General features: G+C 46.6%; 1 protein-coding gene across 2 annotated transcripts in view; it reads right to left on the minus strand.

Annotated features, from left to right (window-relative positions):
- The window catches only part of LOC146859819 (uncharacterized), a 518,852-nt gene that overhangs the window by 468,815 nt on the left and 35,102 nt on the right, over positions 1 to 14,935 (minus strand). For both annotated transcript variants that reach the window (XM_085643565.1, XM_085643566.1), the window contains exon 3: positions 9,164 to 9,310. In XM_085643565.1, coding sequence (XP_085499691.1) covers positions 9,164 to 9,310 — 147 coding nt within the window. The remainder of the gene's footprint in view (positions 1 to 9,163; positions 9,311 to 14,935) is intronic.

The following is a 14,935-nucleotide window of genomic DNA, read 5'->3' on the forward strand; positions in this document are numbered from 1 at the left end:
GGCTTTGATGGTCTTCTGTCAACGTCCCTATTCAATGCAGCATTACAGTCAACCCCAAGTATCAACTCCTCTTCCCGCAAATTGAGCAGATGTGCTCCCAGATCAGTCATGGTAGGCAGGTGAAGCTGGAGTGGGATGTACAGTGAAGTAATATTAAGTACTCTGCCCTCCCATATGCCAGTCAGAGTCACAAATCTGCCCAGCTGGTCGCGTATAACGGATTGGACCTGAAAGAATCCCCACCCCTCTAGAACCTTTAGTGTATCCCATGCGCCACCAACTTGTACCCCCATCTATCCAGAGCGCAGTATGAGGAACCTTGGATGTAGGTTTCCTGCAATAACACCACGTCAGGGGCCTGTCTATTTGAGTATTGCAGGATAACGCATATACAAAGTCGTCACGTACCTCATTACGCATAGAAAGAGAAACAATATGGTCAAGTAGATCGCATGGCCTAATGTTGGACGGCCTTCTGTTAGGTTAGGTACCTCTTTTGCACTGTCAGGTAACATCATTGTACACCATAATAAACAGAACAACATAACTATAAACCCTTGGGAAATAACCCCAAACCTTCCCCCTCCCTGCAACGTGGACTCCAAACTGCCCACCCCCCAACTGTGCAGAGCGCCTGTGTGCCCAACCCCATCAAACCTTGAAGAGGGGAACGTGGCCCCGCCAACCCAAGCCCAAGATCTTATAGTACCCCAACTAAAGTCTTTAACGCACATGTAGCGATGTTTGTACCCACCCCGGCAACAACTGGCCTATTTCCTGAGGTGAACTAAGATTAACAAAAGCACAACAACAGCAAAGGTCCCACAAGCCCAGCAATCAATAGTACACCCCCTTACCCCTAGAACCAAGGTACTTGGCAAAGAACAGCTTCTCCGCTGAGTCCCAGGTGGTCACTCACAGCACCCAGCTACAACTTCGGGGAACAGCAGCCGTCTGAGAATCCACTACTCAGTAATGTGACTTAAGGCGGCACGGGTCTTAACGCGGGCCTTCTCTGAGTTTGAGGGTATCACGACGACCATTCAGCCCCTGTGTTCGTCTCTGTTAGTCATTCTTTTGGGGACCATGAGTTTGCCATCTTTTGAACCAATACCGCATAACCTCTGGAGACGAAAAGAACCAAACTTTTTTATCCGTCGTCACTCGCAGCTTTGCATACTTGATATTCTTTTCACGAAGCGCCCTTTTTACTTCCAAGAAGGATCTCCTCGTTTTCTGGACCTGAACTGTAAAGTCCGGAAAGAATGTGATTGTAGAGTTGTCAAATTTCGTGAGGGGGGTGAGGGAGCGTGCAGTTTGAAGAATTATGTCCCTGTAGTTAAATATTCTGGCTAGAATAGGGCGTGGAGGTGCGCCAGGCTTTGGAGGACCCCCTGGCACCCTGTGGGCCCGCTCCACAGAGAATATTTGGGAGAGAGAGCAGGGCTATAGGTGATTTTGTATTAGATCTTCCACAAATAGGTTCATCACTGGACCTTCCACCCGTTCCGGCTCTCCCAAAATGCAGACGTTATTCCTGCGCGCCCTTCCATCATGGTCTTCAAGTCTGGCTTCCATTTCCCTTTTTGCAACTTAAAGTTTCTTCACCTCCTGCTCTAGTATTTTAGTGGAGGATTGGAGCTCAGATACAGTTTATCCGTTTTCATCCTCTTCCCCCAACGTGCGTAAATCTGCAAGCATTAGAGTCACTTCCTCCTCACCAGGCTGCAGCAACTCTGGTGGTTGCAACTATACCTTGTATGTGTGGAGGATGTTTGCCCCGTTTTAGACCGTGGCACTGCAAATGACCAATGGAACCCTGCTGGTCTCTTGAGTATGGAGCCACCAGAAGGAGCGCACTCCTCAATTGAGCACTTGTGTACGCCGAGCCCCCCTCAAGTCTTCCAGCGGGACCTCTACAGGTCTCAAGAAGCCATTCTGGTGCACGTATCAGGCCCGGTCTGAACTCTGTTACGCGTTGTGGGGACCAAAGGGGGGCGGCCAAATGAGGAATGGAGGGAAAATGTCACGATTTTATATCTGCAGGGAATTAAACTGCTATCCGGATACAGTCTCCCCACATTAACATTGAGCCATGGTGGATAAGTCAATCCAACTGTGGCACTTGAAAGAGTCGTTGTAGCCGCTCCGGATGTCACCCGCACGGGGCAGGAACTCGAGGTCCGATCTCCAGGCCACCACTGCCGTTCAGTTGCGGCTGCGGCTTTCCTTCCGCTCCCCACCGCAGTTGCACTTGTCCTCGAAGCCGCCCGGGCCCTCGGAAGTACGTTCGGTTGCTCGCTGCTGGTCGCACGAAGGGCGCCTCAGCCGCCTCCCCGCAAAGCCAGTTCCTGCTCCACCTCAAGGGACCTTTGCAGTGTCAGATTACGCGAGTCCCTGTTGCGGAATGCCTTTTCTCGCCTGCACCACTTCCTGCTATCTCTTTGGTTCGGCGGATTGCTGGCACACCGCCTTCCGCTCAAGACAACCTAGAGTCACACAAAACACAGGGACACGGCAAGATGGGGCTTTGGACGAATATGTGTGCGGATGTTAAGTAGTTTTAGGCTGATGGGATGCGGAGTTCTACTCGAACGCAGCCATCATAGTTGCCAGTTGGCCACGCCCCCAGTGCCAGTTTTCTTAATTCTTTATTCTGGTTTTCTTTACTTATTGTTGTGCCCGTTTTCTTTATTTCCCTAACTGTACCCTTGTTCATCTGCGCTTGATTTTTTTGTTTCCTGTTGTTGCCTGTTTCGTGCCCTTCTTCCCTTCCTGCCGCTGCTGCCTCTCACCCGGACGAGTCATGCTCCGGCCCCCAGCAGCGCTTCCTTTCCCCATTCCCTATTTAATGGCGGCTGATGTACGTCCGTGCGCAAAGGGCGCACCAAATGCAAGTCCGTCTGTGCCTGTCTGCGACCCAGCCTCAACCAGCGCCAGGGACCCTGGAACTCTGACCATCCACCGCTGCGACTCGCCTGCCACCATCGGACTGAAACAGCTCGTCCCTACGCCTACCCACAAGGCAAGACACACCCTCGACCCCATCTTCGCAGATGAGCACAACACCCGATTCAGCCACACCATGCAACCCCCATGGAAAGACCACCACTGCGTACAATTCTTCGTCAACAAACCGATGTCGCCCAAACCTGAACCCCTCCCTCCACGAAGAAACTGGAGCAAAGTCACTGAGGAGCTGCTCAACTCCACCCTCAACCACAACATCCCCACCACCTCGACCGACGCCAACCCTGCAGCCAAAGAACTCCACAAATGAATCGCCAACTGCGCAGACAAGCTCGCACCCCTACGTAACCCAGACAGACGGAGCCCCAAGAAGGCCCACTGGTTCACTGCCGACATCCGAGAATCCAGACGCTCCTGCAGACGTCTCGAAAAGAACTGGAGAAACAGCAAAACGTCAGACGATCGCACCACCTACAAGGACACCATGACACAATACCGCCAACGCATCGGACCTTCATCCACAACAAGATACTCTGCAACTCTAGCAACTCCAAGGACCTTTTCAGCGTCATCCAGGAATTCACCAATCCCCCCAGCGAAACCAAGGACATCACCCCTTCCCAGAACCTCTGCAACTAGCTCGGATCCTACTTCCATCTGAAATTCAAGGCCCTCTACGACAACTTCAACGACCAGACACCTGACTCCGAAACCACTCCCCTCTCCAACAACACCAGCCAGCCCACCATCTCCTCCTGGACCCCAGTCACTATCGATGAGACCACTTCGACCATGAAAGGCATCCAGTCAGTAGCCCCCACGGACGCCTGCCTGTCGCACACCGCCATCGCCCCAAAACTAACGGCGAACAGTCAACACCACCTTCAAGTGCGGCATCTTTCCCGTCAACTGGAAACCCACAAAAGTCAGACCCCTGCTCAAAAAGCCCTCAGCAGATCCCACGGACCTCAAGAACTACCGACCCACCTCCCTCTTCCCCTTTGCGGCAAAAGTCACCCAGAAGACCGTCAACACCCAACTAACAAAATTCAAAGAAAACTTCATCCTCGAAACCTCCCAATCCAGATTCCGCAGCAACCACAGCACTGTGACCGCTCTACTCGCCGACACAGACGACATCTGCACCCACCTCGACCAAGGACATACCGCGGCCCTGATCCTACTCGACCGCTCTGCAGCGTTCGACACCATTTCCCACCGAACACTCACCGCCAGACTCCATGACGCCGGCATATAGGGAACCGCCCTCGACTGGATCTGCTCCTTCTTCACCAGCAGGATCCAAATAATCAGATTGCCACCCTTCAGCTCTCAACCCACGGAAGTAAACTGCGGAGTGGCCCAAGGATCGTCGCTCAGTCCCACGGTCTTTCAACATATACATGGCCTCCCTTGCCGCCATCGTCCAACAGCACGGACTCAGCATAGTATCCTACGCTGACGACACCCAGCTCATCTTCTCCCTCACCAAGGACCCCATCACCACCAGACTCAACTTTCAGGAGTGGATGAAGGAAGTTGCATCCTGGATGAGCAGAAGCTGCCTGAAGCTCAACTCTGAGAAGACAGAGGTCCTCGTCCTCAGACCCTCCCCCTCTGCATGGGACAATACCTCATAGCCCACTGCCCTCGGCAGCCCTCCCACCCTCACGGACCACACCCGAAACCTCGGCATTGTACTCGACTCCTCCCTCTCCATGACCCGACAGGTCCACGCCATCACCTTCAGTTGCTTCAACACCCTCCACATCCTCCGAAAGACCTTCAAATGGACCCCCCCTGAATCAAGGAAGATCGTTACCCACGCACTCATAACCAGCAGACTGGACTACGGAAACATCCTCTACGCCGGAATCAACAAGTCTCTGCTCCGAAAACTCCATACCATACTGAACACCGCAGCCAGACTTGTCCTCTGCAACCCCCTGACACGAACACAAAACCCAACACCTGCGGAACCTCCACTGGCTTCCCACTGAGAAGAGAGTTACTTTCAAGATACTCACCCATGCCTACAAATGCCTCCACAACACAGGACCCCAATACCTCAACGAGAGATCTCCTTCCACGCACCCAAAAGAAACATCCGATCTACCAACCTCGCCCTAGCCAAAACCCTGCGCATCCGCAGAGCCAGAAGAGGTGGAAGAGCCTTCTCCTACTTCACGGCCAAGACCTGGAACGTGCTCCCGATCAACATCAGACGTGCTCCTGATCAACATCAGACACGCCCCCTCTGTGAACATCTTCAGGAAGGCATACAAGACCTGGCTCTTCGACTGAACGGAGCTGCTAAACCCCCCACACACACACTTGAGACCCTCATAGGTGAGTAGGGAGCTTACAATTCCCCTGAACAATTGATTGATTGATCAGGTCCTATGGCTGTGTTTCAGCAGCAAGTCTATCATATGCAGCATAGGGTACTGAATAAAACAGTAGTTTTATTTCATCTGGTCCAGAGTCTATTATACGCCACCACCAGAAAAAAAAGCAAATCTAGGTAAAATAGTAATGTTTTGTGATGCCTACAAAAATTGGACCAGAGACCAGATGAAATCCAGAACAGAGGGGTAAACACATATTGATATATATGTTACCTAGGGTTCATAATCCAAACTGATGTCTGCTTGTAGGTAATCACCACACAATATCGAAATCACCTATATAACATTTCACTATTTACTTCTTGTAATTTTCAATAGCGCTACAGGTTACCTTTTTTTACTTCCCAACGTTAGAAAAGGGTACAACACAGGTATAATAGGAGAGCAGAGACAGTAAAATTGGATAAGGAGAGCACATATACAATGTTCTTCTATTGGAGTCCTTGATCTGTGTGCATGATGTATGTGCAAAGGCGTCTGTATGCCACCATAGTCACTTTGCATTTTGAAATGCTGGAGCAAGTGCTGAGCCTAGAAAGCAGGATCACTTATAGAATAGCACAGTATTCAAGGAACGCAGCAGCTGAAATATGGCTATATGTAGAAAGACCTTGTGCGTTTTTCTTATAGAAAGAATAACAACAATAAGCTTCAGAGTACAACCAAATTTTTAATGAGAGGTGTTGTCTGCTATCCTGTGTAGCATAGCAGGAGTGGAGCATGAACCAACCTCTCCTAGCTTCACAGAAAACCATGTATGAGAAAAGTATATAATATACTAGGTCCAATACTTGGTTAGTCATGTGGACATGCTGCTAGAGTGGATACGAAAAATACAAAGTCCGGACTTCAAAACTGATAGGACAATAAGGTGCGCAGGGAGACTTTACAAGACTTGCCATATTTTGAAAAGCTATTACAGTCATGCTGTTAGACAGCTATTTCTTATTTAGGCAGGTTTTTAACTAATACGACAGGGATGTGTGATGAAATATAATAACAGCAAGTTGTTTATAATATTCACAAACATTCTAATGTCCATAATTTGCAGACAAACTGTGTATTATCAAGTGTGAAACACCAACCAGGTGTGAGTACTGATTTCAGGGTATGGGGTAGGGCTCCATTTTTACCTTGTTTAGATGAGAGATTTTCCCAGGTGCGTCCGATTCCAAACACTCCCACTTACTCAAGCACAACTCAGAAGAAGAGGAGTGAGAGACGCTAGTTATCCTTTCCACCAAAAAGGTAACAGTTTTCTTCTAGGGCGTTTGGAACCTACTGGGTGTGACTGCCATTGGATGTAACCCGATAGGCAGTTCTGTTAAACAGAGAGTCTGAACAGTTCAGCCTCATTCTCTGTTGAGTTAGGGGCGAGATTACCTAATCTATTTTAACAATTTTTATTGATTCAATAAAAAGTGGTCTTATTCTAAAAAATAGTACCTTTATCACTTTTGAAGACCTGCAAATGGTACAATAAATTTAACAGCACAATGTCTTCTATTACAAATTGTGTTTAAAAGTAGGTAACAGAGCCAGTTCTAACAGCAGTTTGGCTTTATTTCATTTAAGCTACCAGAGAGCTTGACCACTGGGACTCGAAAGCCCAGCAAGAGGTTAACGAGTAGGCAGTCAAAGAAAGAACCCAAATGGCAAGCAACCACAGTTGCAAACTTGTTCCCTTTCAGGTCGAAGCCAGCTAAAGGCTTCTCGGGGACATTCTGAAAGCTGACATAGGAATGCATTCCGCCCACTGCTTACCATTGGCTTTCAGGTTTTTAAATCACATTTGCTTGCTTTCTATATGCTGGCTTTTTTATTTTTTTAAACAGAGTTTTATATAGCACAAACTTGACCCGAATCGGGTATTAGAGCGTTTTTTACATAGCACCAGTTGCATTACATGAGGACACATTCATGCTTGTTAGGCACGGGGAGATTAAGTGATTTGCCCAGAATCACAGGATGTTCAGCGTCATTGCTGAGACTCAAGCCCAGTTCCCCAGATTTGAGGTTGACCGCCATTAGGGCATCTCCTCTCCCCTTTATTTGTTAGGATGTCCAGCCTGACCCTGCCCATCCTGTGGCGCATAGCTTATTTACTATATTATTCCACAAGTGCTCTCTTTCTGAAAACAGGCCTTTAACTTGTGTTCTTATTTTGTCACATTTGCTGTGCATTCAAGGACAGAGGTCAAATGTCAGGCTCTGTCTTCGGAGGTAGCTGGTGTATACTTTTCTTTCTCTGACTTCAAAGTGAGAATATTTATGTGACAATATGGGGTCTGAAAGGAAAGGCTTTTTCTAGTACACAACAAAACTTAAATGTCTAACTTCACTGTGGAAATATTTCAGAATATATAAGAATTAGGAAAGCACAAATGAAGCACTTCCTAGTAATTCTGAAGTGTGCTGGAAAATAAATATTTTAATACGATCAAAACAACTCAATACACTGGGTGAGGCCATTTCCACACATTATCATTTGTGTGCTGTATAGTTTTATACGGAAACTGTGTCTGTGCAAATGTAATGGTCATTTCAATTGAAAATGTGTTATCTATTATGGCAACAGCATCATGCACACTACAATCTACTCTTTGCCAGTCCACTCTACTCAATTCCCTCCATGACACACTACTCTCCAAGACAAGGCACTCCTCGCCACGACACACTATGCCACTCCAATTTACTCCACAATACTCTCCTCTACATCACTAACTTTTAGCCATGTCAACCAGCAACCACATTAGTATACAGCATGGCTAAAACATATTTGCAACGCCAATAGCTCTAGCATCGGCGAAAACTATTAGCTTTGCCAGTGCTTGTTTGGTATGCGAGCAAGAACGCAGGGCTGGACATACAGAATGATAGCAAGTAAAGGAAGGGGATGTTATGCAAGTGGATCAAGAGATGAGATATTTAAAAGAGAGTAGGAAGGGCGTCCACTATCCATCCCCGTCCTTTCTCATGCCATTTGTGTACAGCATACTTCCAGTGGCATGCCTGCATTAATATACAGAGATGAACAGATGGTGGAAAGAGATATTCAAAGAAAGGAGAATGCTGGATATACTGTGAGGAAAGTTATGGCCTAAAAACACAGTTCTACTTTAAAAGTCCGAAGTTCCTGAGGTTTTAGGAAGTTCTCCAATTGTGGTATTTACCATGATTTGAACAAATATAAGACAGACAACACTTATTTGCGTATATGCACGATATTAAATGCTACAGAAGTAATGACACCTTCCATAGGACAGATATGTTATGCACACATGATGAGGTTTAAGCAAGACACTATATAACAAGACTGAAATATAAACATGGGAAAAAACACTTTCAAGACCTCAACGACCATCTGCAAAACAAAAACAAAAATGTACACAACTTCAGATCATATCACCATGTGTAGAAGTGGACAAAGAGACCTTGAATAATGTTTAGTTTTATAAAGGGTACTTTAAAAGTTCCTCCACCTAAGCTGCCAGTACGTTTTTTAAAATAGTTTGTTTTACTGAAGAAAAAAAAAAGGGTTAAGTCCAAATTAAACCTCCCTCGATGCAGGGTTTGTTTGAGAGGCCACGGTATGTGTACAGTTCCTTTGAGTATTTGCTAGCCTTGAGGGACTCCCTGTCACTAATCTTTAAAAAATAAATATGAAACCATAAATGATACAATGAAAAACTTGCAAAACGTGCATCAACCACAATTACTACAGATCATGAAGAACAAGGGTAGTTTGTTTTGTGACTTCAAAGCAATCCCTTAAATGGACAGACCTTCAGCTGTTGATCTTTAGTTTGAAGTTGCTGGTCTTTCTCTCGGATCAGTTCCTTAAGCTGCACCACCAGCTGCTGCGTCTGTGCCAACTGTTCGCTTATTTCGGTCAGTGACATAGTGCTTGTCTCAACTTGCATACCCGGTGCCTACAAAATTGGAACAACATTACTGAACGGCACACATAAAGAACAGACCTACATCAGTACAAACAAATCAGCTTCGACTTGCAACCAACAAGATGAAGCGATTAGGTTATGATTTGTCAACCAAGGCTAAAACTGTTTGGGGAGACAGTGTTGACATTTTAGACATGAGTGACTTACATTTTAAGACATAGTTTTTCTTCTGTGTTACAAACCCAAATCACTAAATTTTTGTTACTAGTAGGTGTGATGTAGTCAAAAGATTCTGGAGTAAGTCTACAGTAAGTGACACTAAGAAAAGAAAGTTTATTTTTGTTTTTTAACTGGCTATATTAGCATCCACCTACTCGAAAGTGCTGGTGCCCACAAAGCCACAAGTCTAATGCTGTCACACTTATTATCAGGCTAGATGTCAATTATATAGAGAGGTTGAAACCTGCCACATACCGGCTTATTTATGACACAATAGATATTTCTAAGAAGGAGACTGTTCTATTGCCTTCCTCATACATATGTGTCACAGTCGGTCTGGCAAGACCTATTGAATTGCAGTACTGTTTTCAACACCATCACTTCTGCTGAAAAGCTGTCCTTTTCCACAAGAACATGCAGCTTGTGAAAAGTCTAATGAATTACGATACGACTGTTTAGCAAAACCCGGCTTTCCATCAGCATTAACACATTTATAATGGTCTAAAAATAAATAACACACTTTGTGTACCACAGACACGACAGGCACCTTCGTTATGTTCTAATAAATAAGATTAAATGAAGATACAATAAATCATTCATTCACTCAATGTTACAGAGACTTTATAGTTAGGCTCAGATTTCACTCCAGAAATTCAGTAGTTAAGTTACCTGAGCCAGCTGTGACTTACACCCCCGCAATACACTGCTTATGACTTCATATATTACATCACACATGACATGGTCAGTGACATCACTGATGACATCTTAAATGATCCAGTGATTGTGAGTCTTTTCGAGTGTTGAAGATATATACTAAGATATATACTAAGATACTACCAAAGTTAAATAAGTATAGTTTGCGTACTACTCAGTGATTCTATTTGTAACACATTATGCAAGTGGCTGTGCGTATCCATGTATGAGTAGTTGTAAGAGTGGCTCTATGAATGTGTGAGTGGGTGTATGGGTGAATGTGTGGGTGTGTGGGTGAGTGACTATGTGTGGCTGTGTGAGTGGGTGTGTCAGTGGTGCGTGGATGAGTGAGTGGGTATGTGAGAGGCTGTATAGGCGAGTGACTGGGTGTGTGAGTAGCTGTCTGGGTGAGTGAGTGGGTATGTGAGAGGCTGTATAGTGAAGTGATGGGGTGTAAGAGTGGCTGTACGGGTAGGTGTGCGCTTGCGTCAGTAACTGTATAGTGAGTGAGTACATGTGTTAGTATCTATATCAGTGAGTGAGTGTGTGTCAGTAACTGTATGGATGAGTGAGTGGCTATATGAGTGACTGTTTGGGTGGTTGGGTAGGTGTGTGAGTAGCTGTATGGGTGTATGAGTGGCTGTGTTAGTGTCTGCATGTCCGTATAACAGGATGTGTGAGTGGCTGTATTGGTGAGTGGGTGGGTATGAGCGGCTGTATTGGTGAGTCAATGAGTGGGTGGGTGTATGAGTGGTTGTATGGGTGAGTTAGTGGATGTATGAGCAGCTCTATGAATCCGCGAGTGGGTGTGTGATTACTTATATGGGTCAGTGAATGCATATGAGAGTGGTTGTGTGGGAGTGGGTGTATGAGAGGTTGTATGGGGTGTGAGTGTTTCTGTAGATGATATCATCAGTGATGTCATTGACTATGTAATGAGTGATGCGAGCTCATAAGTAGTGCATTGTGGGGGCATAAGTGATAGTTAGCTTGGGTAACTAATACTGCTGAATTTCTATGATTTTGTATGAGTGAAATCTGAGCCTAACTATAACGCCCCTGTAACCTTTGTTTTTTTCAGGGAATTTCTAAGGTTATTTTAATTCTACTTCCTAAGTATAACACCCCTGTAACCTTTGTTTATAGAGTGAATTTCTACAGTTAAAAAAAGAAGTTTACTGTGTTTTTTGCAAACAGCATGATAACTCAATTCACTGCGGCATGCAATACATTTCCAGATTTTCCTAAGGTAGTCCTAAGGTTACCCACGCTCCGCTAGAGTGTCTTTAGTTCGCCAGTCCCAGCCATTTGCCCCATACAAGATCATACGAGATCATATTTGGCAGGACATTCTCTCACCTCGCACACTGGTTTTTCCTGCATGTAGCGCACCAGCCCTCTCCTTTGCGCTATTTAGAGATGGCCAGGGAGGCAGAATCTTTCCAGGCCGCCGCAATATCCCTTTTGGCCACCATGGTAGCCGTCTCCAAGAGCATTTTATCAGCACGGGAGCCATTTAATCCCTCCATGACCCCCAGGATAAGGTCTAGGGGACTAAGTGGGACCTCCCAACTCAGTGTGGCACTCAATTCTGTTGCTATTGCTGTCCAATAATGTGTTATGTTATGTTAGTGTGTTTTATAGCGCGCACAGCCACTCCTAGGAGTGTCCCGGCGCGAGCTTAGACGGAAGGCAAAGAAAGGCAGTTAAAACAGGAACGTTTTGAGGTGCTTCTTGAAGTGATCAGAGTCTTGAGTAGCGCGCATAGAAAAAGGCAGCGCATTCCACAGGGTGGCTGCCCTAAAGGCAAGAGATCTACCCCCCATACGTTGGAGACGTACGCATGGGATAGAGGGAAGAAGCTGAGATGACGATCTCAGAAGCCTGGAAGGCTGGTAGAAGGAGAAATGCATTCTAAGATAAAAAGGACCTCCAGCAAATAAAGCGCAATGCGCAAGAACCAGAGCCTTAAATTCGACACGTTTCTTGACAGGAAGCCAATGCAATGAGCGTAACAGGTGAGCAATACTATTTCTGATGTAAACACCAGCCGGGCTGCCGCATTCTGAACTACCTGCAATTCTTTCAGCAAATAGTCAGGAAGACCAATGTATAATCCATTGGCATAATCAAGACGGGAGAGAATAAGAGCCCGGACCACTATTTCTTTGGCTGATCTCGGTAACAAAGGTAAAAACTTCCTAAGAGATCTTAGTATGCTGAAGCAGCAGCCTGAGAGTTTTTTGATCTGGGTCAGGAAAGACAGCTGCTCGTCAAACCAGACCCCCAAGTTTTTAACTGGGAGACCCGTACATGAGGGTGATGGATAGGCAGGGGGCCATAGAGAATCCCTGAAATGAGGGGGGAATTTACCATATAGGAGGATTTCTGTCTTATCCTCATTGCATTTCAATTGAGCGGCAGATAGCCATTGGAAAACTGCAGTCAGACACTCCTGCACTCTAAAGGTGGAAAAATCAGATTTGCCCCACTTAAACAGGAGCTGAGTGTCGTCGGCATAGGCAATGACCTTAGCACCACATTCCTCTGCGAATTGAACCAAAGAAGTAACGTATATATTGAAGAGCAGGGGGCTCAACGAGGACCCCTGAGGAACGCCAGTGGAGACAAGCTGAGAGAGAGACGAGAAAGGCGGGAGCCAGACCTGTTGTGACCGCTGTGTAAGGAAAGATTCCAGCCACTTCCAGGCATGACCTGTAATACCAATCTAAGCAAGCCGAGTCAACAAAGCATGAGGGACAGTGTTGAATGCAGCCGACAGATCTAACAAAATAAGGGCTGCACTCCCCCCTGAATCCAAACACTCACGAATAGCCTCTGAAACCTCAACTAAGGCAGCCTCCGTACTGTAGGTAGCTCTAAAACCAGATTGTGCAGGATGGAGTAGCTTAGCGCTCTCAACAAAATCAGTAAGCTGTCTGTTGACGACCTTTTCACAGATTTTAGCCAGACACGGGAGTAAAGAAATAGGGCGATAATTCGCTGGGTTCCCGGCATCCAGGGAAGGTTTTTTTAGCAACGGGATAATTTTTGCTTGTTTCCACTCCCACGGAACAACCAACTCAGTAAGGGACAGATTAATGAGTGTATTAACTTCCAAATTAACTGACTCTGCAATTGAGGCCAAAAGCCTAGCCGGACACGGATCCGAAGGAGACCCGGACTTTATGGATTCCAATAATTTAAGGGACTCCGAGAGGTTAACAGGGGAGAAAGCTGAAAACGAAACAACAGGGGTCGGTCCCACAACCGGAGACAGACTTTGACAAGCAAACATCGCCTGGATGGTCCGAATTTTGGCCATGAAGAAGTTAGATAACTTTTCACACCAAGCAGCAGAAACTGGGAGTTTGGTGGCCATTGCTTCCGGGGCCATAAAACTCTGGACAATAGAAAAAATAACTTTCGAGTTATTGCTGGCGGACTCAATCCGGTTGGTATAGTAGAGGCTTTTGGCCTTACGAATGGCCTGGTAATAGACCTTCTGGGCGTCTCTCAATGCCTTCTTGGCTGCTGAACAAAAGTCAATTCATCAGCAACGTTCAAGCTTTTTGCAGTGCTGTTTGAGCAGCTTCAGATCGGTAGAAAACCAGGGTTTCAAAATGGAAACTCTAAGGCGCCGGTGACAGGATGGAGGAGAGAGGCTATCCACAGCTCGCCCAATCCATCCCAGGAAACAAGCTAACGCCCCATTCAGGTCAGTCGGGAGAGTGACCCTGGAGTTGTTTAATACGGTCCTAAAACCTGCAGGATCAATTTTGGCTGTCGGCGGCGGGGGACTGACCTGTTGGTCGGCGTCCCCGTCACTTCCAGACCATGTAAAACAGGACAGAAAGTGATCGGATCAGGAAACTGGAAGAGGATTCTCAATAGAAATGGGGAAATTAGAGCAAATAGGGTCCAGAATATGACCGCCACAATGGGTAGGAGAGCTCACCCATTGAGTAAGCTGTGCCAGATCAACCGCCTCGAAAAAGGCACGAGTATTGCCCAGATCCCGTTGGTCAAGATGAATATTAAGATCTCCCAGAAAAAGATACTGCGAGAAGCGCAAAGCACGAGGAACGAGTAACTCTCCCAGATTGCTTAAGAAAGGTCCAGCATAGCCAGGCGGCCTATAAACTAAGGTACCACCTAGCGTAGAGTGGGCCGAGAAAGCAATGGTGAAGTCAAGAAGCTCGGCCTGGCCCAGTACGATATTATTGCACTGTGTCACCTCCCAAGCATCTTTATGAACAATAGCCACGCCACCCCCCTGCTACGAAGGCGATCCGCCCGGGAAATCTTGTAACCCCCCGGAATTGCCATATGGACAATAGGATTGGACGAATCGTTCATCCAAGTCTCAGTGATAAACAGAAGGTCGAGATGTTGGTCCAGGATAAGGTCAAAAATATCCTGGTAGTGTTTCACCATTGACCGACAGCGCTGCTCTAATGGTAGGGCGGGCTTTGGATCTAAACGTACCTCCAAAGCGAGAGTTACACACACTCAGAGAGGGGCTCAGATGGAAAGGACACGGAGTACATGATAAAGTACGAGTGCCATACACTTCCCAGCTAGAATTGGCAGTACACAAGCTGGGTCTCAAATCCAATAAATCAAGGCGACTATATACCAGTGGGGATCCCGCAGGCCGAGGGTCGCAACCAGCGTGGCTGGTGCTGGTCGCTTTCGGGACGCGGACGGGCGGAGACGGGCTTGCCTTGGGCGCGCCTTTGG

This window comes from Triturus cristatus, chromosome 3_1 (assembly GCF_964204655.1).
Source record: "Triturus cristatus chromosome 3_1, aTriCri1.1, whole genome shotgun sequence".
Taxonomy (NCBI): domain Eukaryota; kingdom Metazoa; phylum Chordata; class Amphibia; order Caudata; family Salamandridae; genus Triturus; species Triturus cristatus.